This window comes from Tursiops truncatus, chromosome 1 (assembly GCF_011762595.2).
Source record: "Tursiops truncatus isolate mTurTru1 chromosome 1, mTurTru1.mat.Y, whole genome shotgun sequence".
Lineage (NCBI taxonomy): Eukaryota > Metazoa > Chordata > Mammalia > Artiodactyla > Delphinidae > Tursiops > Tursiops truncatus.
The window spans coordinates 169,581,230-169,606,506 of record NC_047034.1 but is presented as its reverse complement, the minus strand read 5'-3'; the positions used below and the strand labels follow the sequence as shown (position 1 = coordinate 169,606,506).

Below are 25,277 nucleotides of genomic sequence, written 5' to 3'. Positions count from 1 at the left end.
CAGTTTCCAACAGAGGCTAGTACCATGGGCTAGAAGATATACCATGGACATCAGGGTGTAAAAAGGAAACAGTCTTATTTTGCCCCTGATGGTTCCAGGGACATGTGGATTTGCAACGGTTGGCATTTACTGAGTACTTAATATACGCACTTTGCACCCCTTATCTCTGATCCTTCAATGTTCCCATTTTAGGGACGCGGAAGTGTAGGCTCAGGGGCAGTAAATAATTGGCCCAAGGTACACAGCTCAGAAGTGGCAATGCTGGGATAGAAACCGAGGTCTCCAATTCCACATCTTCTTAGGGGACCTCCGGAAAACAAGAAGGAAACTCATTCGTTTCACCCAAGCGAGGTTTATTCCCGAGCATTTATGGGCTCAGCCGTACTCAGAGACAACAGAGAAGCCGGGGATTCGTGCTCTGGGGGAATCTCGGGGATGAGACGCGGACACACGGGCAGCTAGTGAATGAGGCAGGGCAGCATTATTTGAGCTCACATCCTCCAACCCCAGCCCAGCCCTCCAGCAGGCGTCCCTTCACCGTGAACCTGCAGGTACCCACAGTGACCACCAGATGGCGGCTGTAGGCTGTCAAACTGGACTCCGTCCTTGGAGACCAATAGGTCACCTTGGGTTGTTTTTCTAGAACGGGGTGGCATGCCTGGCAAGCTAAACAGCTCGAGGGAAAGGAACGAAGGGCAAATGTTTCTAGGCATCCATCGCTAGGTGGGTAAAAATGGCCAGGATGCAGAGAACCTCGGAGGAACGCCAAATCAGATACCAGGGCATGGTGGTAATCGTTGAGGGTGGCTTCCTTGCAGACATCTGGAATTGAACAAGCAAGCCGCCGGCCTCCATCTCCCAACGCTGAGGCCCTCATCCCAATGGGCAGATGATAGGAGTGCTATCCCCTCCCCATGGTGTAGCCCTGAATCATGCTGTTGACGTAGGCTGGCGTGTGGCGCTCCAGGTAGAAGAGGATCATGTAGCACTTAGGGCCGAAGTAGCCCAGGGTGATGCCCAGGAGGTAGAGCACAGTGACCAAGAGGCCCAGGGTGGTGACCAGCACCCCCTCGTAGACAGACACGAAGGTGCAGAGGAAGACGGAGGAGGTGAAGTAGAAGGTCATGCAGGTGATGAACTTGGCCTCGTAGTAGTTGGTGGGCAGCTCCTTGCCTATGTGGGCAAAGCCAAAGCCCAGCACGGAGACGAGCAGTCCAGGCTGCTGTTGATCCGCAGCCCCCGGTGGTAGCTGGGGTTGCAGGACAGGGTCGTGACCTTGGGGTCATCGGGGTCAGTGCGGGCAGTGGAGTTGGTGGTCACGGCCAGTATGCTGCTCCCCACGATGACTGTCTTGAGCACCGTGATGAATGCCACGAAGACACAGAGCCCATGGTAGCGGACCCAGAAGCCGTAGGCCCGTGGGAGGCGTCTGGCCATCTTGAAGATGAGATGATCTGGAAAGAGCGCACGGTGATGCAGGAGATGCAGACGGTGAAGCAGAGCGTGAGGAAGGCCTGGAGGCAGAGGCACGTGGAGACCATGGGCGGCCCTACATACACGGGGACCACCATGTATGCCATCAGCTGCGGCGTCAGCATCAGGAAGCACACGGGCCCCCCAGCCGAGCGAACCATGGGCGTCTGAAACTGCCTCCAGAAGATTATCGAGACGGCCAGGGTGCCGAGGAAGCCCAGGGCAGCCAGCACGACCACAGTGATGGTGGGTGCCTCATGCCATTCAAGGAAGGCCAGCTGCCGCTTGAAGCAGGAGGTGTCTTTCCTGCGGGACCACTCGTAACTTGGGCAGGGCTGGCAGTCGAATTCACCTGCAAGAGCCCACAGCAACTCCCATCAGCAGAACCTGCCTTCTCAGCATCTACATCCACTGGGCCTGCATTGGGCCAGGCCACGGCAGGAGAAAGAGAGAGAGAGAGAGAGCTAAGGGCGACCAATGCTCACTGAGTCCCTTACACCCCCGACTCATCAACTCCTCACAGCAACCCCATTTCACAGATGAGGAAACTGAGGCTCAGCCAGGTAAAGTCACAAAGCCAGGAAGTTATAGAGGCAGGATTTGAACCGAGGACTCCTTGACTCAGAGTCTAATAACTATGATTCCTTCCTCCCAAGACCTCACCCTCTGGTGGGAAAGACATAATTCTTGGCCTTTGGACACTTACATACCATGGGGGAGACCCCAGAGACCCTGCCAAAGGTGAAGGGCCCTGGAGACCACCCCCCTCCCAGGGCAGGGCAGTGGCAAGGCAAGCATGTGGGCCCAGGAATCATACCTGCAGCTCGGTTGAGGAAGGTGCCAGAGAGGCAGTCAATATACTTGAAGCAGCCCGGGTCGATGCCAGCTGGCTTCTTCTTTTGCCCAGGATGGCAGTCCTTGGAACACATAGACACAGCGATCTGGAGGGAGGAGAGCAAAAGACCCTGAGTCCTCTTTCCCACTCTCTGGGGGCTCCCTTACCCTCTCTAACTCATCCCCAGCAGGATGCTCAGGGGAGGGGAACTGGCTTCTGTCTGGGAGGGGGAGGGGTGCTGGGATTGCCATTAGAACTGGACCTCTGTAGGCACCTTCTTAGTTTCACCCAGCAAAGACCTAATCCACCTTCTTCGGGTAACAGCACCCAGCTGTTGAGACGGAGACTTTCTGAGGCTGCTGAGTGAATAGGATATAACTCTGGAGCTGCTAGCAGCCCGCTGGTTTCCAGGGGGAGAACATGCCTGAGGAAGGATCTGGGAGATGGAGAGAGTGAGACCCTGGATCCAGCCTTGCCTGAAGCTTCCCCTTCAGGTCAACTCCTGGAATTTTCAATGATGTGAGGCAATAAACTAACTTTTTGGTTACATTGCTTTCTGTCGCTTACCACCAAGAGTCCTAATTAACACATCTTTTATGGAGGGGCAGGGGTTTTCAGGTGAGCAAGAGCAGGTAGGCAGTGGCCATGTCTACTGTTTTTACTGCTATATTTCTTTTTTAAAAAATAAATTTACTTATTTATTTTTGGCTGCGTTGAGCAGGGGCTACTCTTCATTGCGGTGCACAGGCTTCTCATTGCAGTGGCTGCTCTTGTTGCGGAGCATGGGCTCTAAGCGTGCGGGCTTCAGTAATTGCGGCACGCGGGCTTCAGTAGTTGTGGCACGTGGGCTCAGTAGTTGCGGCTCGCGGGCTCTAGAGTGCAGGCTCAGTAGTTGTGGCACATGTAGTAGTAGTAGTAGTTGCTCCACAGCATGTGGGATCTTCCCAGACCAGGGATCGAACCCATGCCCCTTGCATTGGCAGGCAGATTCTTAACTATTGTGTCACCAGGGAAGTCCCTGCTATATTTCTAGAAACTAGAAGCGTGCCCAGCAAAGAGGAGGCCTCCAATGATTGTTTATTAAATGAATGAATGAATTACAAGCAGAGGAAACTGTAAGAGCAATGAGGTGGAAGAGAGGATGGGGATGGCATTTTTGGGAAGAGGGTGTGTCCGAGCCTGGCTGAAGTCAGGCTGCATGGGGAGAGGGTGGGAGAGGGTGGAAGACTGAACTATGACACTAAAAATGTAGGGGTGGTGGGAAGCAGCCATGGCTCTTGAGTGGGGAGTGGCCTGATTAGATTCGGGTTGTATAGAAATCATTCTGACAACCAATGAGGAGGGTGTTGCAAGAGTACACAGATAAAGGACCAAGGGCCAGACAAGAGGAGCCATGGTAGGACCACTCGACCTCAGAGCCCTTCTCTTCTGGCCTCTCAGAGATCACCTGCTTTCCCGTTCCGCCCCTCTAGTCTCTCTTGCACATGCATCAGGTGATGTTTCTGGATGTCTTGTTCACTCCCTGAAACCTCATGGAAGAGGCTCTCCATCAGCCAAGTTAAGTCTGATCCCCTGCCAGCCTTCCCTCTGTGGTCTTTTCTGCCTCCTGTGGGACCACACACATGTGCAGGCCTATGCCCACCAACACACACACACACACACACACACACACACGCACACGCACACACCTTATCCAGACCTACACCCCACCACTCCCTTGCCATGTACTCCCCGCCTCCTCCAAATTCATCTCTACACTAACTCTGAGCCCCTAAGTAACCAAATTAATCCTACCTCTTACCCATGGAGTCTCAACCTGATATTCACACATTCATTCATTCAAAAAGGTATTGAGTACATACTGATGCCAGGCACTGGAAATATAGCTGTGAACCAAATGAGACAAAGTCTCTGTTCTTATGAAATGAATATTTTCATGGGGAAGAGAGACAACACACATATAAATCTGTGATACAACAGACGGTGATAAATATTGTGAAGGAAAATAAAGCCATGCAAGGGATATGGAGAATGATGGAGGAGCTGATTTCACTTTCACATTGGGTGAGAGGGGAAGGAAGGCCTCATCCAGCAGGTGACATTGGAGTAAAGATGTAAAGGCTGGGAGGGAGCAGGTCATGAAGATATCTGTTTAGGCAGCAGGGACAGCATGTGCAAAGGTCCTGCGGTTGGGAGACTTGGCTTAGTCGAGGAGCAGCAAGGCCAGCGTGGCTCTAGCAGAATGAGCAAGAGGAAGAACAGTGGATCTGTTCAAAGAGTTGGAGTCGGGCTTCCCTGGTGGCGCAGTGGTTGAGAGTCCGCCTGCCGATGCAGGGGATGAGGGTTTGTGTCCCGGTCCGGGAAGATCCCACATGCCGCGGGGCGGCTGGGGCTGTGAGCCACGGCCGCTGAGCCTGCGCGTCCGGAGCCTGTGCTCCGCAACGGGAGAGGCCACAACAGTGAGAGGCCCGTGTACCGCAAAAAAAAAAAAGAGTTGGAGTCGAAATACTTTGGCTTTTACTCTGAATGAAATGAGAAGCTACTGGAGGATCCCAAGCAGAGGAGTGACAGGATCTGACCTTCATTTTAACAGGATTGCCCTGTCTGAATATAGATCATGAGGGGTAATGGCACAACAGGAGACCAGGTAGGGTGTTATTGTAATAGCCCAGCTGAGAAATGGTGGCGGCTCTGACTAAAGAGAGAGCCGTGGAAGAGGTGGGAAGTGGTCAGATTCTGGATGTGTTTTGAAAGTAGGCTGGACAAGATTTACTGCTGGGTTGGATGAGAAAGAAAGGAGTCAAGGATGACTCAATGCTTTTGGTCAAACAACAGAAAGATGGTGTTGCCTTTTACTGGAATGGGAAGACCGTGGGGGAGCAACTTTGCATAAGCAGGTGAATATTTGACTTAAAGTTGAGGGGAGAAGTCCAGTCTGAAGATATAAAATTGGAAGTTATAAACCTATGGATCATATTTCCAGCCCTGTAGACAGAGAAGAGAATAAGTCCATTGGCTGACCTCTTGTACCCTCCAGGGTTTAAAGGTCAAGGGGATAAGGAGGGACCAGGAAAGGAGACCTAGAAGGAGTAGTCATAGCTGTAGGGGAACCAAGAGAGAGACTGGCCCAGAATTCGAGTAAAGATATTGTTTCCAAAGAGAGGAAGTAATCAGCTGTGTCACATCTGTTCACAGGTTGACTACAATGATGATGGTTGGATTGGCAATATCTAGACATCAGTGACCTTCACAAAAGCAGTTTCAGAAGAGTGATGTGGTGGAAAGCCTTGCTGGTGTAGATTCAGGAGAGAATGGGGAACTTCTGGTTTCTGGTCTGGCATGTAAGGAGCTTGGAAGTCACCACCTCCATCCTCACAACAAGGAAAAGGCTGAACAAGCTAAAAATCAACAACCCTTCTTAGGTCCATCAGAGAATTGGGGTCATGGGGCAAACTACAGATCCCAAAACCGGGGAGACAGGTGCACACAAAGAGTCACAGCTTAGCAGGAGCAGGAAATGCTGCTGGAGGCAGCAACTGGTAGGAGCAGCTAGAGAGCAAATGACCAGTTGCTGGGACTGAGCTCAGACTAGCTTGAGAGAGGGCTCTAGGGGTGCATCCTTAACCTCAGGAGCCCCACCAGCTTCTCAGGGTAAAGACTGCTCTCCAGCAAGGGGAGAGGAAAAAGCAACCATTCTGAAATACACCCAGAGCATTCTGTTCTCCTTAACAAAGGCCTGCCCTCAAGGGAAACTATTTTACCACAGCTGAATTGACAGGGGAAAGGAAGTACCCAACTGCAGCCCCCCTCTGGCCTTCCTGTCTCACCGAAGGTGGGGAGAGCTGAGAGGCACTTGTGAAGGGCACAGCCCAGGGCACAGGCTTACCAAAAGAATAAAACCTGGTCACAGATGATTCCAGAATTCTTCCCCTCCTCCCACATCTTACCACCACATCATTCAGGCTCCTATATAATAACAGGGGATTACAACCAAAAGAACTGCAAGGCTCAAATTCTGTTTAAGAAGGAGTCTCTAGGAAAACCCAAAGCCAGCAGGGAAGACCAAAAGAGGGAGACATTAGAGGAAATTTTAGCCTCTGACACCACAGCTATGGCAAAGAGTAAACATAGCCTCACTCCTACCCAAATAAACATAAAACCTCATGCTAAAATTTATTTACCTCAGTTCCTTTAACAAACACATCATGTCTGGCTTTCAACAAAAAATTACAAGGCATGTTAAAAGACAAAAAAAAAAGTAAGAGACAAAACAAGCATCAGAATGAGACTCACATATGGTAGAGATTTTCCAATTATCAGACAGGAAGTTTAAAATAACTATGATTAATACGCTAAGAGCTGTAACTGAAAAAGTGAACAACATTCAAGAAAAGATGGGTAATGTAAGCAGAGAACTGGAAACTGAAAGAAAGAACCAAAAGGAAATGCAACACATTTTGAAAAAACCTATGGTAACAGAAATAAAGAATGTCTTTGATGGGCTCATCAGTAGACTGGACATAGCTGAGGAAAAAGCCAGTGAGCTTGAAGATATATCTATAGAAACATCCCAAAGTGAAAAGCAAAGCGAAAAAAAAAAGTGAAAAAAAGAGAACAGAATATCTAAGAGCTATAGAACAATTGCAAAATATGTAACATACATATAATGAGAATACTCAAAGGAGAAGAAAGAAAGGAACAGAAGAAATATTTGAAGGAATATAGGCTGAGAATTTTATAATTATTAATGACAGATGCCAAATCACAGATCCAGAAAGTTCAGAGAACACCAAGTGGGATAAATACTTTTAAAAAACTACTCTTAGGTATACAATATTCAAAATGTAAAAAAAAAAAAAAAAAAGATAAAGTCTCAAAGGAAGCCGGTGGGGCAGGCGGAATACCAACAAAAACGTTTACTAGGGAAAAAGAAGGACCTTTATGACAATAAAAGGGTCAAAAGATCAAGAAGAAGAGGGCTTCCCTGGTGGCGCAGTGGTTGAGAATCCGCCTGCCAATGCAGGAGACAGGAGTTCGAGACCTGGTCCGGGAAGATCCCACATGCTGCAGAGCAACTGAGTCCGTGAGCCACAACTACTGAGCTTGTGCTCTGGAGCCCGCGAGCCACAACTACTGAAGCCCGTGTGCCTGGAGCCCATTCTCCACGAGAGAAGCCACAGCAGTAAGCCCGTGCACCGCGGGGAAGAGTGGCCCCTCCTCACTGCAACTAGAGAAAAGCCCGTGTGCAGCAACGAAGACCCAATGCAGCCAAAAATAAATAAATTAAAAAAAAAAAGATCAAGAAGATATAATAATTATAAACAGATATGCACCTAACTAGAGAGCCACAAAATACATGGAGCAAAGACCATCAGAATTAAAGGGAGAAAAGACAATTCAACACATAATATTCCCCAGTAATAATTGAAGACTTCCATACCTCACTCTCAATAATGGATAGAACGACCAGACAGAAAATAAGTAAGGAAATAGAGGACTTGAACAACACAATAAACCAACTGGATTTAACAGATATACATAGGACATTCTACCCAACAAAAACAGAATATACATCTTCCCAAGTGCACCTGGGACATTTTCCAGACAAGGACAGACCTTATGTTAAACCATGAATTAAGTGTGAATAAATTTTAAAAAATAGATATCAGGCTTCCCTGGTGGCGCAGTGGTTGAGAGTTCAGCTGCCAATACAAGGGACGCGGGTTCATGCCCCGGTCCGGGGGGGGTCCCGCATGCCGTGGAGCGGCTGGGCCATGGCCGCTGAGCCTGCGCGTCCGGAGCCTGTGCTCCGCAGCAGGGGGGGCCACAACAGTGAGAGGCCCGCATACCGCAAAAATAAATAAATAAATAAATATAATAATAAATAAAAATAAATTTTAAAAAGATAGATATCACACAAAGTATCTTCTCTGACCACAATAGGATGAAGTTAAAAATCAATAACAGAATGAAAACTGGAAAATTTGTGAAAATTAAACAATGCTCTTACACAACCAACGAATCAAAGAACTCACAAATGGGATTAGAAAATACTTAAAGATGAATGAAAATGAAAACACAATGAACAAAACGGGATACAGCAAAGCAGTGCTAAGGGGGGAATTTAAAGCTATAAACACTTACATTGGAAAACAAGAAAGATCTCAAAACAACAACCTAACTTTACAGCTTAAGGAACTAGAAAAAGAAGATCAAACTAAACCTGAAACTAGCAGAAGGAAGGAAATAATAAAGATTAAAGCAGAGTGAAACAAATTAAAAAATAGAAAAATATTAGAGAAAATCGATTAAGCCAAAAGTTGGTTCTTTGAAAAGATCAGCAAAATTGACAAACCTCTAGCTAAAATGGCTAAGAAAAAAAGAGAGGATTCAAATTACTAAAATCAGAAATGAAAGTGAGGACATTCCCACTGATTCTACAGAAATAAAAACAATTATAAGAGAGTACTATAAGCAATTATACACCAACAAATTGGATAAACTAGATGAAACAAATTCCTAGAAACACAAAATCTACTAATACTAAATCATGAAGAAATAGAAAATCTGAATAGACCTATAACTAATGAGGAGATTGAATCAGTAATCAAAAAATCCCCCCACAAAGAAAAGTCCTGGATCTGATGGCTTCACTGGTGAATTCTACCAAAAACTAAAGAGGAAGGAACTCTCCTTAACTCATTCTATGAGGCCAGCATCAATCTGATAACAAAGCCAGTCAAAAAGACTTCAAGAAAAGAAAATTACAAACCAATATCCCTTATGAATATCGATGCAAAAATTCTCAACAAAATACTAGCAGACTGAATTCAGCAGCATACTAAAAGGATTATACACCATGATCACATGGGATTTATTCCTGTAATACAAAGATAGTTCAACATACGAAAATCAATCAATGTAATACACCACATTAACAAAATGAAGGGAAAAAAACACATGTTCCTCAGTCATAAGAAAGAATGAAATTTGCAACAACACTGATGGACTTGGATGATGTTATGCTAGTGAAATAAGTCAGACAAAGACAAATACTGTATAGTATCACTTATATGTGAAATCTAAAGAATACAACAAGCTAGTGAATATAACAAAAAAGAAACAGACTCACAGATATAGAGAACAAACTAGTGGTTACCAATGGGAAAAGGGGAAGAGAAGAGGGTCAATATGGGGTAGGGGATTAAGAGGTACAAACTACTATGTATAAAATAAGCTACAAGGAAACATTGTACAACATAGGGAATATAGCCAATATTTTATAATAACTATAAATGGAGTATAATCTTTAAAAATTGTGAATCACTATATTGTGCCCCTGTAACTTATATAATATTGTACATCAAGTATACTTCAATCAAAAATAAATAAATTTAATAAAACACATGATCATCTCAATTGATGAAGGAAAAGTATTTGACTCTTTCATGATAGAAAAACACTCAACAAACAAGAAGTAGAGGAAAACTACCTCAACATAATAAAAGCTCTATGTGAAAAGCCAACAGTGAATATCATATTCAATGGAGAAGGACTGAAAGCTCTTCCTCTAAAATCAGGAACAAGGCAAAGATGTACAGTTTCACCCCTTCTATTAACACAGTACTGGAGGTCCTAGCCAGAGCAATTAGGCAAGAAAAAAGTAAGTCATCTAAATTGGAAAGTAATCAATAAAATTACCTTCTCACAGATGATATCTTATATGTAAAATATCCTAAAGATTCTGCAAAAAAATTGTTAGGACCAATAAGTGAACTCTGCAAAGTATCAAGACACAAAGTCAACACACAAAAATCAGTTGTTTTCTACACAGTAACAATGAATAATTCAAAAAGGAAATTAAGAAAATAATTCTATTTACAATAGCATCAAAAAGAATAAAATACTTAGGAATTAACCAAGGAGGGAAAGACTTGTACAATGAACACTACAAAACATTTCTAAAAGAAATTAAAGAAGACATAAATAAATGGAAAGACATCCCATGTTTACGGATTGGCAGACTTAATATTGTTTTGATGTCAATACTACCCAAAGCAATCTACAGATTTAATGTAGTTCTTATCAAAATTCCAATGAGGTTTTTTTGCAGAAATACAAAAACTGAAATTCATATGGAATCTCAAGGGACCCTGAATAGCCAAAACAATCTTGAAAAAGAGCAAAGCTGGAGAAATCACATTTCCTGATTTCAAAACTTTCTACAAAGTGACAGTAATCAAACAGTGTGGTACCAGACTAAAGAGACACACAGACAAATGGAATAAAATAAAGTCCAAAAATAAAACTTCACATATATGGTCAAATGATTTTTTTTTTTTTTTTTTTTTTGCGCTACGCAGGCCTCTCACTGTTGTGGCCTCTCCCGTTGCGGAGCACAGGCTCCAGACGCGCAGGCTCAGCAGCCATGGCTCACGGGCCTAGCCGCTCCGCGGCATGTGGGATCTTCCTGGACCGGGGCATGAACCCATGTCCCCTGCATCGGCAGGTGGACTCGCAACCACTGCACCACCAGGGAAGCCCTGGTCAAATGATTTTGACAAAGGTTTCTAGGCCATTCAATGGGGAAAAGATAGTGTTTTAAGCCAATGATTCTGGGAAAACTGGATACCCAGAGGCAAGAGAATGAAGTGGCCTGTACTTAACACCATATATAAAAATTAACTGAAAACAGATCCATGACCTAAATGGAAGATCTAAAACTATAAAAACTCTTAGAAGAAAACACAGGGCAAAAGTTTCACGACACTGACTTTGGCAATGGTTTCTTGGAGATGACACCAAAGGCACAGGCAACAAAAGAAAAAAAGTGATCAAATTGGACTTAATGAAAAATTTTAAATTTACGCATCAAAAGATACTATCAACCAAGTAAAAAGACAACCTATAGAGTGGGATAAAATATTTGCAAATAAGGTATACAAGGTATTAATACGCAGAATACAGAGAACTCCTAAAACTCAACAACAACCAAAAAACCAACCTGATTAAAAAATGAAAAAAATAGGGTCTTCCCTGGTGGCGCAGTGGTTGAAGTCCACCTGCCAATGCAGGGGACACGGGTTCGTGCCCCAGTCCGGGAGGATCCCACATGCCACGGAGCGGCTGGGCCCGTGGGCCATGGCCGCTGAGCCTGCACGTCCAGAGCCTGTGCTCCACAACGGGAGAGGCCGCAACAGTGAGAGGCCCGCGTACCGCCAAAAAAGAAAAAGAAAAAAATAGACTTGAACAAACATTTCTTCAAAGAAGATATACAAATGGATAATAAGCACATGAGAAGATACCCAATATCAGTAATTATTAGGAAAGTAAGAATCTAAACCACGATGAGAGACCACTTCACACCCATTAAGATGGCTGCTATCAAAAAGACAGAAAATAACAAGTGTTGGTGAGTATGTAGAGGAATTGGAACAGTGAGCTTTTGTTCACTGCTGGAAATGTAAAATGGCACAGCCACTGTGGAGAACATGGTAGTCCCACAAAAAATTAACAATAGAATTAACCTATGATCCAGCAATTACGTTTCTGGGTATATACTCAAAAGAAATGAAAGCAGTCTTGAAGAGATATTTGTATACTCCTATTCATAACAGTATTAATTTCACAATAGCTAAAATATGGAAGCAACCCAAGTGTCCATTTATGAATGAGCAAAATATTATATATCCATAAAATGGAATATTATTCAGCCTTAAAAAGGAAGGAAATTATGATGCATGTTACAACTTTGGATGAACTTTGAACTTTGGATGAACTTTGAGGACCTTATGCTAAGTGAAATAAACCAGTAATAAAAAAAACAAATACTGTATGATTCCACTTATATGAGGTATCTATTGCGGTCAAATTCAGAGATAGAAAGTAGAATGGTGCTTTCTAGGGGCTGGAGGAGAGGAATGAAGGAGGAGTTACTGTTTAATGGGCATAGAGTTTCAATGTTGCCAGATGAAAGTATTCTAGAGATGAATGGCCTTGATGGCTGTACAACAGTATAAATGTACTTAATGTTACTCAACGGTCAACTTAAAAATGGTTAAGACGGTAAAGTTTATGTTATGTGTATTTTACCACAATTAAAACATTGGGAAAAATCTTTTAAGATGGTAACATTTATGGGTTTTTTTTACCATAGTTAAAGATAATTTTTTCAAGTAACAAAACTTATGAAATACAATGAAAGCAGTACTTAGAGGGAAGTGTCTAGCTGTCAATGCCCACATTTAAAAAGAAAGACCTCAAATCACATTCACTACCTTGTTGCAGAGTTGTGTACTCTGCTACTGTCTGTCATGACAGACTCCACAAGGAACTTGATCACTCTAGAAGACGTGGGTCCAGCAACCACAGGGTGGAAAAAGGATTGGCCACACTCATCATTCTTTGCAGAGGTCCATTGTAGAATCAGGGCTTCTCATCTCCAGAACCTTAGATTCTGCTAGAATAAAGCATGGTCTCCAAAGGGGGAATACTCCCACCAGCAGACACAATAGGGCTCTATGGTTACCACCTGGTCATTTAGGGGGTCTCATGCCAGCAAACGAGAAAGCCAAGAAAGGAGAGGTAAATGACCTGGATTAGCAGGAGGGGCTAGGAGTGCTGCTAAGGGTAGGAAGGCGTAGGACTGGGATCCAGGCGATTCCCCAAGGTAGCACTTGGTGTTTCTAGCCCAGTGATGACTGCTACTAGACAGCCACCGGACCACGAGCCAGCCCGGACAAGGTGACACAGCCTCTGACACCTTGGGGGTGAATGTCTGGATCACCCCACATGCCAATGACCCAGAGCAGCCAATGGCTGAGGGTGAAGGAATCCAGAATGGACGGTGGCAGAAAGAGAGGTTGAATCAGGTCCACCCGGGGCCCAGGGCAGCAGCAGGGCCCGTGGCTGGGTTCACTCGACTCCCCTCGTGCAGAGACCAACCTGGCCGCTCTCTGCCCAGGGGCTGCAGGGTGAGACGCCCGCAGGGAGCTGCTGGGTATCACACGAGCGCAACCTGGAAACGCCAGGGAATTCATACCCCCGGGCACAACCCTTGACCACTGGGAGATACGGAGCCAATGGATCAGTGCCATCTTCTTCCCACCCTCGGGGACTGCTCTAAAGTGACTTCTGAGAAGGTCCAGGTAAGACTGAGATCCCGTGGCTCCCAGCAGCACCCAGCTTGAGAACATCCCCTTATACTGACTCTTTCCCTGTTAAATACTCCCCAGCCTCCTGTTCCCCCAGATCTTATCCTGGGATAAACCATCTGCTGGCCAAGCTGGGCTGAGGAACCTGGATTCCAGGGGTCCAATACATGGGGCCAGAAAGCATTTCCCTGTAATTCTCCTGAGTAGGCAGGGCAGGGCCTATTACTGGCAGGGGCCTGGGTCTCTCCGGGCTCCCCTTCTGGGTCTGAGCCTTGCTTCCCCTTCCTCACCTACCCCACCTCCAACCCCAGCAGTGGCTCTACCCCCAAGCCCCAGCCTCTCTCCTAAGGCCAGACACTGGGGTCAGAAACAGAGGAGGAGACACTCAGCTTCTACTCTGCACCAGGTAATGTACATACATTATTATTAATCCTCCTAATAACTCAGCAGCATACACATTACTCCTTCTGTTTAATACATGAGAAAGCCGAGGCTCAGAGATATTAAATAACTTGCCCAAAGTGGCACAGCTAGTGGTGGCAGAACTGGGACTTGAACCCAGGCTGCCTGATTCCAAAGCTCTGCTCAGATCATCACCACCTGCCTCCTAACAGATGGGCTGTATCAGAGATGCCTGACGGGTATCAGGGGAGGATAAAGATGGGGATGCGGGGTGGCTGAGCGATAGAGTAGGCAGCTGGTTCCAAACTATGGGAAAGTCAGTGAACTGTTTAAGCAGAGATGTCTAATGCTGAGTAGAAAGCGCACATCTCTGGTGTGTATCTCCTCTTCTCCTCTGGATCCTCAGTAAAACCTTCTACACCTTCCACAGGCCCGAGGTAGGGTGTGTGTGTGCCTGTGCCTAAAACCAGGAAAACACAGCTTTAAGTTCCAGGCCTGAATCTAGGTGATGCCGAACTGGGACCGTGAACCTGAGAGCTGACGGGAATACACGAGCTCATCCCCAGGGCCTCCACCCTGGAGAGGCTGCGGGGAGAACTGGGGCTCCAGCCTGCGGGGCTTCATTCTAGGGAATTTCACCCAAATCTCCAAGGACAGACTATCATGGGTGGTGATGATTAAGTTAATTTGTTTTTTTAAAGGAATTTTGTTTTGTCACCACGAAGGACTCCTGTGTGTCTGGAGGCAGGGCGTGGTCCATGGCCTCTCCCTCCCGTTTGCCCAGAACCCACCAAGGGAAGGGGAGGATAGAGCACAGCAGTGGGCAGCTCTGCGGTCTCCATGGAACCACGGACTCTGCACCTGCTCCGTGGGGCCCTGGCTTTCCACAGGCCAGACCTCACCTGCCAAGGGTAGACCACCTCCTTGTGGCAGCCGGTCTGGTTGCAGCCCAGGAGGCTCTGCAGCGCGTGAGCCACGGCGTAGACGGCGGAGTACACACTGTAGACCACGCGTTCACCAGAGAGCGTGAGGATGGTGTTGAAGGACTCAGAGGTGTCCATACAGGTGTCACACTCCTGGTTGCAGGTGGCCCCCGGGCTGCTCCTGTTGAGCGCGGGCCGGCTCACCTGGGAGCGGTGCACGCGGAACTCGCTGAAGCCCGGGATGGGCACGCTCTGCTCTGGGTGGTGATGCCCAGGGTGGTGAAGCCCAGGAAGGTGCCTGTGCGCTGCAGCTGGGTGAGGTGGTGCAGGACCGGCTCGATGGCCCAGGGTTCGGAGGCGACCCACACTGCGCCCGTGGAGTTCTGGCGCAGAACCTCGCGGAAGAAGTTGAACAGGGCCAGGTCTGGCGAGGACACGGCCACAACACGCGCCATGCTCTGCTGCAGCTTGCCCATGATGGCCTCCAGGCGCTCACGCTCCTGCTGCGTCATCGTCCGGTCGGGCTGCGGCCTGGGCAGCGTCTCCCGGAAGGCGATGCAGATGTCACGGTGGGCCAGGCACTCGCTGAGCAGCTGGCTGCTGCCGCGGCCATAGTCGTCGCTGCTTGTCAACACAAGGATCCAATTCCAGCGGAAGTGCCGCATGAGCGGCACCATGGCCTCCATTTGGTGATGCACACCTGGCGCCGTGCGCAGCACCGCTGGGAAATGCAGCTGGTCATTGATGGTACCGTAGGTGATCTGCCGGAGGGGAGGGTCCAGCAGGTATTAGCGAGGGCCTCACAGGTTCCCCCCCCCAGGGGGGTTCCACCCACCGCCGTCATCCTTATGGCATTTGAGGAGGACATAGCGCCAGCCACGCCCAGGGCTAAGTGGTTTACTCCACCGTCATCATGGACATCACAGTAATGACAATGAACGAGGACCTACTCTGTGTTGGACCCTGAACTAGGTGGTTTACTCCATCGTCACCATGGTCATCACTGAAATAACATTTCACAAGAATCTATCCTGTGCCTGGCCCTAGGCTAGGTGCTTTACGTTAACATCATCATGATTACCCTTGTAGTAACACTTACCAAGCACCTACTGTGTGCCATGCCCTGGGCTAAGTGATGTACACCATCTCACGATGGTCATCAGCCTGGTAGCCTTTAGTGGGCACCCACCACATGCCAGGCCCTGGGCAAGATGCTTCTCATCGACGTCAGCCCCACCTCAGCCTTTAGCAACGCTGTTGACCACCTATTGTGTGCCAGGCCCTAGGCTAGGTGATTTCCATCATTATCATTCTCATGATCTAGTAACATTTATTGAGTGCCTGCTGTGTGCCCCTGAGCATAAAGCTTTCCTCCTCACCATCCTCCTCCTCAGATTAGTCACATTTCCTTCCGCAGCCTCTGGGATGGCACAGTCTCGGTTTTCTTCCCCTTTCACTGGCTGCTTCTTCTCCTCTTCTCTATGACCTCTTGACCCTGGAGGACCCCAGGGCTCAGTCTTTAGTCCTTGTGTCTTCTCCATCTGCTCCCCTTCCCTTGGTGATCTCATCCAGGCTCCTGGCTTTAAATACCATACCCATGCTGACAACTCCCAACAGCCCTGCCCCGGACCTGTCTACTAAATTTCAGACTCATACCTGCAACTGCCTCCTTGACATTTCAAACTTAACGTAGCCAGAACTGAACTGCTGTCTCCCCTGAACCGGCTTCACCTACAATCTCCCCATCTCCCCAGATGGTGAATCCATCCTTCCAGTTACTCAGGCCAAAACCGTAGAGTCCTCACTGGCTTGTCTCTCTCAAACATGCCACCTTCAAGCCATCCGCACATCCCATTGGATCTGCCTTCAAAGTGTGTCCATTCAGTGCCTACACCTCCCCACACCATCCTAGTCCAGCCACCATCATTCCTGCTATGAGTTACCCCGATATCCTCTCCCCTCTCCCCTCTACAATCTACACTGAGCGTGGCTCCAGGGTGACCCTCCTCACACACACATCAGTCACATATTCAAGACCCTCCAACAGTTCCTAATGCCACTCAGGAAAAGCCAGAGTCCGTCAGTGGTCCCCAAGGGGCTCCATCATTGACCCCAGCGCTCACCGCTCTGATTTCATCTCCTTCTCTCCCGCTCGTCCCAGCTCTGCTCACCCAGTTCCATGGACACACCAGGCACCTCCCAGCCTCTGCATCTGCTGACCCCTTGTCGTGGAGGCTGTTCTTCCTCCTTCACCCCCTTCAAGCCTCCATCCAATCTCCCTGTACCCCTCCGCCTGCCCGCCGACGTGCCCCACCTCCCTTAACCTTGACTTTTCCTTTTATCCATTTCACTTCTCACTTCCTATCGTCCTATATCACATACTTATTTACATCGATCGTCTGTCTCTCCCCACTGGAAGATAAACTCTATGAGGGCAAATTTCTGTGCATTTCCCCAGCTGCATCCCCAACACCTACAGCAAGACCTGGCACAGTCGGTGCTCCATAAATATTTGTTAAATGAATGAAACAATTACTTCAGTCCCGGACTAGATTCTTCACGTAAGAATATTAACACTGATTGAGCACCTACTCTGAGTCAGATCCTTGGTGCTTGATATAATAAAAACAACAGCAAAAATTACAGTATTTGGGGCTTCCCTGGTGGCGCAGTGGTTGAGAGTCCGCCTGCCGATGCAGGGGACACGGGTTTGTGCCCCGGTCCAGGAGGATCCCACATGCCGTGAAGCGTCTGGGCCCGTGAGCCATGGCCGCTGAGCCTGCGCGTCCGGAGCCTGTGCTCCGCAACGGGAGAGGCCACAACAGTGAGAGGCCCGTGTACCGCAAAAAAAAAAAAAAAAAAAAAAAAAAAAAAAATTAAAGTATTTGTAACTACCCACTGCGGGCCAAGTCTTGTGCTAGCTGCTCTTTAATGAGCAGATATTTTATGCCAGTTCTGGACCACGCCTTTTTGTTCATGATGGTGAAAATAGTTCGAATAGCAGTAGTAATTCTATAGCACTTTTTTGAGGACCTGCTGTGATGCAGATTCTGTGCTAGGCAATTATATAGGATAATATTGAGCGCTTTCTGAGTTTTTATCCTCGCGCAAGATGCTTCACGTAACAACAGTAACATTATTGACTACCTATTGTGCACTAGAAATTCTAAATTGAACGCTTTAATCTTCAGACAGTCCAAGGATAGGACTCTTATCATCCCACTTTAGAGATGGGGAAACTGAGGCTTGGGAAAGTTAAGAGGTTGGCTCAAGGCCTCACACTGGCCAAGACTCAGAGGCAAGATGCACACCGAGGTCTTTCTGCCTCCAAAGCCTGAGCTCTTAACCACTAGGCTGGCTACCTTGCCAGGGCTGGGGTGGATGTCCTGACCTTGCTTCTGCTCCCCGATCCCACACCCCCGGGATGGGTGGGGGTGGTGAGCCCTCAGGAAAAGCGCTCGGCTACCCTCCTTCCCAGCCCCTTCTCCCAGGGCCCAGGGGCCTCACCTGTGGAAGGAGAAAGAGGGAGAGGAAGTGGGCCACGGTCACAGGGCACTCGGAGGTGTCAGGGCCGGTGATGGCCACCACGCGGGGTATGTAGTGGCTGTAGTCTTCCTGGATGGGCAGGAAATAGTCATCCTGTGACAGGAAGTAGAGCACAGGATGGATGTTGTTGGACATGTAGCAGGTGTCCACCATCTCGTAGCCCAGCAGCACACTGGGCAGCAGGCTGCTGTCATTGTTGATTTCCTCCGCCGCAAAGCGCATGGCCTGCATGAGGTTGTAGCCCAGCACCTTCATCTCGTACCTGGAGAGGCCGCAGTAGGGTGGAGTGGGCAACGGGTCCAGAGTGAGGAGGTGAGGGGAGGGGAGTGGAGGGGACAGCCAGCCTGTCCCTCCTGCCTGCGGTAGGAAAGCCAAGGCATCGCCCAAGAAGGAACCACTCCAGAGGGTTCTGGCATTACATCATTTTCACCATCCCACAGCTCTGAGATCACCAACGTCCCTATGACCACCTCTGACGCTATGATCTCTGTGGCCACCATCAGTCACTACCACTGCCACCAGTACTACCGTCCCTATGACCTCCGTCATCACTCTATCAATGTCCACCAATGTGACCACCATTACCCACCATAGCCTCCATCATCACTATCGTCACTGTGACCATCAACACCTACTATTCCTATTATGGGTATCATCACCACTGCCATCACAGTCACCCCATGTCTGTGACCATCGTTATCAATACCACTACCATCATCACCACCACCACTACCATCATCATCACCATCACCTCCAGCACTATCACTGTCACCATCACCATCACCACCATCACTCTCACCATCACCACCACCACCATCACTATCACAATCACCACCATCACCACCATCACTATCACAATCACCACCTTCACTATCACCACCACCACCACCATCACCGTCACCACTGCCGCCACCATCATTACTGTACTCCATTTTCCTTATCACCAGTATTACTACTACCAACATTATCAACATCACCATCACTTCTATCACCACCATCATTTCACTAGACTCTCCACCATCATCAGAAGCATCAAAATATACAACATCATGCTTAGTACCATCACCCTCACCATTCTCAAGCCAGCATATAATCTTCCCCAACATCTTATAAATGGCTCATTTCTTATAGTCAGGCTTTAATCATCTTTGCACTCTCCTTCCTTCCCTTCTCTCTTTCTCAGAATGCCTCGCCCTCTCTGCACAAGATCACTATTTTATAATCCCAGGCTGGCTCCAGTATCCCAGCCTTCATGCCTGCCTGAAGGTGGCCCACTCAATCTCTGAATGATGCTGCCACCCCAGTGGGTTCACAGGGGATGGAGTGCAGAGGAAAGCCCCCCCAGTCCTGGAAACAACCCTGCCCACCCAACCACAGCCCTGGGGAAATACAAACCTTCCTTCCAGTCCGAGAACCTGCCTCCCAAAGGTATGACAGCCGGGCCTTGGCACGGACTCATTGGGAGTCCCGCTGCTGCCAGAGGGAAGGGGGTTGATTTTGATGGTCTCTAAGACCCCTCTAGGCTCAAACATCCCATAACTCTTTAGTAAGAGACGTGACATTGAGACACCAGGTTTCAAAATTTCAGGACATAGTCGCCATAGATTTTAATAACGCGGACTGTGCCGGGCCTCCCTGAGAGCCAATGGGGTGCATCCAGGATGGGGGTTTGACAATGAATGACGAGACGCATTCATTGCCAGACGAGGACCAGCCTCGGCTCCCACCCCGCCCCCACCATCACTTCCAGCCTCACACTGGAGACTCACTCATTGCACTTGGGCACCTGCAGGTAGTTGAGGTGGACAGTGCCCTTCACGTTGGCATGGAGGGTGAAGAGGCCACCCAGGAGGTAATCCTCAAGCAAGGAGAACTCCGAGTTTTCAGTCAGCTCAGCCAGGAAGATCAGCAGGAAGCTCAGGGAGCAGACCACCCTGCCCTGGGCTCCCATGGCTGTGAAGTGGAGGTCCCAGAGGTGGCTTTGCCTCCCTGGAGAGCTGGCAACCTAACCCCAGGGGATTTGCGCAGACATTTACATATGGGTCCTGTCACTGTCCAAGGAGCAGGAAAGCACCTGGGACAGGTAGAGAGGTTTGAGGGCTCTGAAGGAAGGGGAGGAGGCTGGAATGAGGATGATCCCTTCTTAGGGCACAGCAGAGCCTGGGTGGTCCAGGAGAACCCCATCTGACAGTAGACAGAGCATGTCCTGCTAACCTGGCCACACCTACACCTTCTGCCATTTAGATGAGGTCAGGTCACATCTCCCTGATGTTTCAAGCATTTGGGAGTAAAGGACATAGATGCTCCCATCAGGAGACAGAGTAGGGGGGCAAAGGGAGCCCACACTCCAGAGCCTGACCAAGTTGGGGCTGGCACGTGGTCATGTGTCCCGCCCCTGACCCATAGTAGTTGTTCCACAACAGCAGCCACTGATTCTAAGAACCAGGCATCACGCTGAGTGCTTGTCACTCACCATCTCATTTAACGCTCACAGTAACTAGGACTATTACTAACCCCATTTCACAGGTGAGGAAACTGAGGCACAGAGAAGTTAAGAAACTCAGTGTCGGTTGCACAACCAGCAGAGCTGCGATTCAAATCACACAGCCAGACCTCAGGGCCTGGCTCTTAACCTCCACGCCATATTACGTCGCGAGCACCTTGCTTTTGGTAAAAGTAGCGGAACAGCGGCAAAGAGATTGGGAAGTGGGAGTGGGCGAGGGGGGCCATCTGTCAGCCCCATAATCCACCATCACCTCTGCAGAGGGAGCCCCCTCTAGGTATCCCCCCTTGGATGCAGGACCCAGGGGCAGGGGTGTTGGCAGAAAGGAAAGTTGAAAATTCCTAGCGTTGAAGGTGACTGCCCCCAAGGAGTGCAATGGAGGGAGACGGCTCCAGCAAATCAGGGACCTGTTTTAAGCAAAGACCCTTGTCCACAGAACGCTGTTTTGGTCCTTTCCTGCCCCAACAATATGGCCTAGCAGGAGCCTTGGGGGCCTGCTGTAAAACGCCCAGCCCAGGTGGATATGTCACAGGCCTGAATGCTGCTCCTGGGGCCCAGGCTCATGGGGGGAGGAGGCTCCAAGGGACAATAAGGGGATTGGAAACTCAGTACTGTCCCCCTGCCCACCCCTGCCAAACCCTAATCCTCCTTCAAGGGCCAGTTGGAGCCTCACCTCCTCCTAGAACCCTTTCCTGGTGCCAGTTCACGGGAACACTTCTGCTCTGCGCTGCAGTGACTCTTCCATCTGTATCAGCACTGCGCCCCTGGTAACAGACCTACATCATTGACCAGCTCCTGCTGACGTGTGTGTCTACACTCGAGGAACATTGAGGCAGCATGACTCCAGCCGGCCTGGACTGGACATCAGCTCTGTGTGCTGTGTGAGAATGGGCAGGTTACTTAACCTCTCTGAGCCTCTGTTTGCTACTGAAATAGGAATAATAATTCTAGCCTCATGAGATTGGTGTGGGGATTAAATAAAAAGGCATGTGTGAACGGCGGGGTGCAGGGCAGACCCTGGAGAAAGGTGAATTTGCCAGAGTGCGAGATTGTCCTTTCTTGTAATGAAATGAACCGCCCCGGGGGGCACCCCGGGCTCTGAGCCCAGCTGAAAGAGCCCAAATCTTCTCGAAGTTACCCTGAAAGATACTGGCTGTGTCTTTAGCAACTCCAGAGGGAGCACCCCCTCCCTCGCCCCTGACCTCCCCTGGGGTGGAGTCAACCCACAGACATTGAAAACAACAGGGAGAGGCCTCTGGGTGCTGTGGAAAGATGCAGGATTTGGGGCCTGGCCCTGGCCCTCTCTGGGTGTATGTAAACCAGTGGGGCGTGGGGAGATCCAACCCATAGAATGAAAGGAAGAGCCCTGCACGGGGTGTCTGGAGGTGTGGGTTCTGGTCCTAGGCTCTCCCCTCTCCTGACCTCAGTTTCCTTATCTGTACAATGGGGAGGTCCTCTCTGGACATTATTCACCCTCCGTGTCAGCAGGTCAAAAGCCCCAGCACTAATTCACAGTGTCTATCGGTTCTCTCCAGACTCCTCCCCCTTCTGCCACACCCCAAGCTCAGACCCTGATAACTTCCTGTCTGGACCTCCCCGTCTGCCTCAGGTTGACAGTTTAACTCCCTGAAGGACAGCTCTGAGTCTATCACACCTCGGCTCTAACACCCCCTGGGACTCCACATTGCCATAGGATCACAGCCGAGCTCCCGGCCTTGGCTTTCAAGGCCTCCCCAGCTTGGCCCCAGCTCACCCATCCTTCCCCGCCTGCTCTCTCCTGCGCTGTGTGCCCCGAACTACAGCCACATTGGCCTCCTTGGAACGTGGTCCCTGGTGGCGTTCTAGGAGCCCCCGAGACCACTGTCCTCTGCCCTGCCAGATACTTAGGGAGTCGTGAAGGCAATAACTAAATGGCACTTTTCTGGGATGTATTATATGCCAGGCACAGTGCCAAGCACTTTTTATGCATCGTATCGTTTAGCTACCCTGCAAAGCAGCCATTATTACTCCTTTTTTTTTTTTTTTTTTTTTTTTTTTTGCAGTACGCGGGCCTCTCACTGTTGTGGCCTCTCCCGTTGCAGAGCACGGGCTCCGGACGCGCAGGCTCAGCGGCCATGGCTCACGGGCCTAGCTGCTCCGCGGCATGTGGGATCTTCCCGGACCAGGGCACAAACCCGTGTCCCCTGCATCGGTAGGCGGACTCCCAACCACTGCGCCACCAGGGAAGCCCTATTACTCTCATTTTTAAAGTGAAGAAACTGAAGCTGAACAGTTAAGCAACTTGCCGAAAAGCACACATTTAATAGGGAGTGACGCTAGAATTTATTTATTTATTTATTTTAATTTTTTTGGCCGCACCACACAGCTTGCGGGATCTTAGTTCCCGGTCGAGGGACTGAACCCGGGCCCACAGCAGTGAAAGCACCGGGTCCTAACCGCTGGACCGCCAGGGAATTCCCAATGACACTAGAATTTAGACCCAGGCTGCCAAGCTCTCAACCCTGTACTGTGTGATTTGGGTGTGTTCTGCCCTCAGGAGCTGTCACCGCTACACCCACCACGGGGGTGGGGACTGGTGCCGCCCTCTCCCAGTGCAGGTCCCACCTCAAGGCCAAGGTGTTGGTGAAGGACCAGTTCCAGGCACGATGAGTGTGTGCGTCAGTTTGAAGACGGAGAATAAAGATGCCAGTTGCTGGGTGGCCCTGGAATGTTCTGGAGACTCCCAGTCAAGTCAGATTATTTAGCAAAGCTTGGGGGTAAGGGGTTGGTAGAGAAAAAGAGCATCTAAGTTAACTGGAGCCCCCTGGGTGTGGCGTTGTGGAGGACAAGAGTGGCTGAGAAAGCCATGCATCCAGAGGGCACTAGCAGAGCCCACTATGTGCCAGGGCTGGGTGGGGCACAAGGGACACAGCCAGGACACACAAGGGATACGGCTTGTGGTCTGGAGACAGAAATCAGGGCCATGTGCTCGTGAAGGCAGCACATGCTGGAAGATGCCAGGGGCACCAGGGCCATCCATAGTGTGGCGTATTGTATCAGAGCTGAGAGGGTCTGCAGAGCTCCACAAACCTACCGATTATACAGATGGGGAAACTGAGGCCCAGAGAGGGCCAGTCGCCAAAGGGCCGGAAAAGCAGGTGGATTTCCCCTGGACTCCAATCAAGTCAAAAGCATGTCAGGACAGCTCTATGATGACCCACGCTGTGCTGGCTGTCAAGAAGGGGTAAGGAGGAGGGAAGGCGTGGGCCAGCCAAGAGCTCCATGGGGGAGGCAGCGTCTGTGCCACGAAGAATGGGAGGAGGATGGAGATAATGAGCACAAGTTATTTCTATCATTAACACGTTTGCAGGGCTCATTCTACGCCAGGCTGCCGTCCCATTTTATTCTCACTACCTTTTGAGGTGCTGTTATCATCTCTCCATTTTTCAGATGAGGAGACTGAGGTTCAGAGAGGGACAGTAACTTATTCAAAGCCACATGGCAAGTATGTGGATTGGAGGAATCCAAGACCCTAATGGGGGCTCATGGGAATGGTGTTGACCAAGGCGCTCCAGTGAGGAAGGAATGATGGGGTCCCCCTGCTTAGGGGGGCTATTAGTCCAGATGGATGATCTTCTCTGAAGACTAAAATCTGAAGAAGGAGCTCTGGATAGAAAGTCAGAAGGCTTGGCTTCTGGTTCAGCTCTGCCCCAACCTGAAGGCTGCCCTCACACAAGTGGCTTCCATTCTCTGGGCCTCAGTCTCCCCACCTGTAAAATGGACTCGGTGCTTCTTAACATTTCAGGGGCAAGGATCCTTTTGAGATTCTGATGAAAACCCTGGACACTAATACACACACCGACAAATGCAGCCGTGCGCCCAGATCCAGGATGACACAAGGCTCAGTCTGTGACCCTTGAGGTGCCCTGGGCTGGATGATCTCCGCGGTCCCCTCTAGCCTTGACATCACCTAAGAAGGGCAAGTGGGTGAGGCTAGGGCACTGGCTGCCCTGAGAACAAATGTCCAGGAACACCAAGGCCCTGCAGTTCTCCTTCAGGGCTGCACCCAGAGCACATGCCCCACGGTGGCCCAGGCTGAACACACTGCCATCCTCAAGGCCCAGTCCAGCGCCCGAGGTCCCCATGATCACCCCTGTGGGGCTACTGGTTGCCAAGGTGATGGAGAACCATGACAGACTTATGCAAAGTTCATGGGGCAGGGGCGAGCCATGGAAATAGGGGCCCGGGAGATGCTGCCCATTTGCCTTACATCTGCTTCCCTGGGTGCTTACAGAAAGGAACTGGCCATGTTTGCTTTGGGCTGGAGGGGGCCGCCCTGAACTTCCTTCCTCCCCCTGCCATGGTGGTTGGAAGGGCCTAGAGCGCAGGGGGGAGCCCCCAAAAGTGGCATGACCCCAGGGACTGGGGGCCGCATCGGCTCCTCTCCCCTACCCCACCTTTGT

At 49.4% G+C, this 25,277-nt stretch overlaps 1 protein-coding gene across 1 annotated transcript; it reads right to left on the bottom strand.

The window, feature by feature from the left end:
- Window positions 1-315: 315 nt before the first annotated feature.
- Window positions 316-25,277, bottom strand: TAS1R2 (taste 1 receptor member 2). The gene is given in 8 exon segments (XM_019918966.3): window positions 316-1,212; window positions 1,215-1,448; window positions 1,451-1,825; window positions 2,291-2,414; window positions 14,766-15,059; window positions 15,062-15,547; window positions 18,294-18,594; window positions 20,102-25,277. Coding segments are annotated over 8 exon segments (2,307 nt in total). The 5' UTR covers window positions 20,284-25,277; the 3' UTR covers window positions 316-901.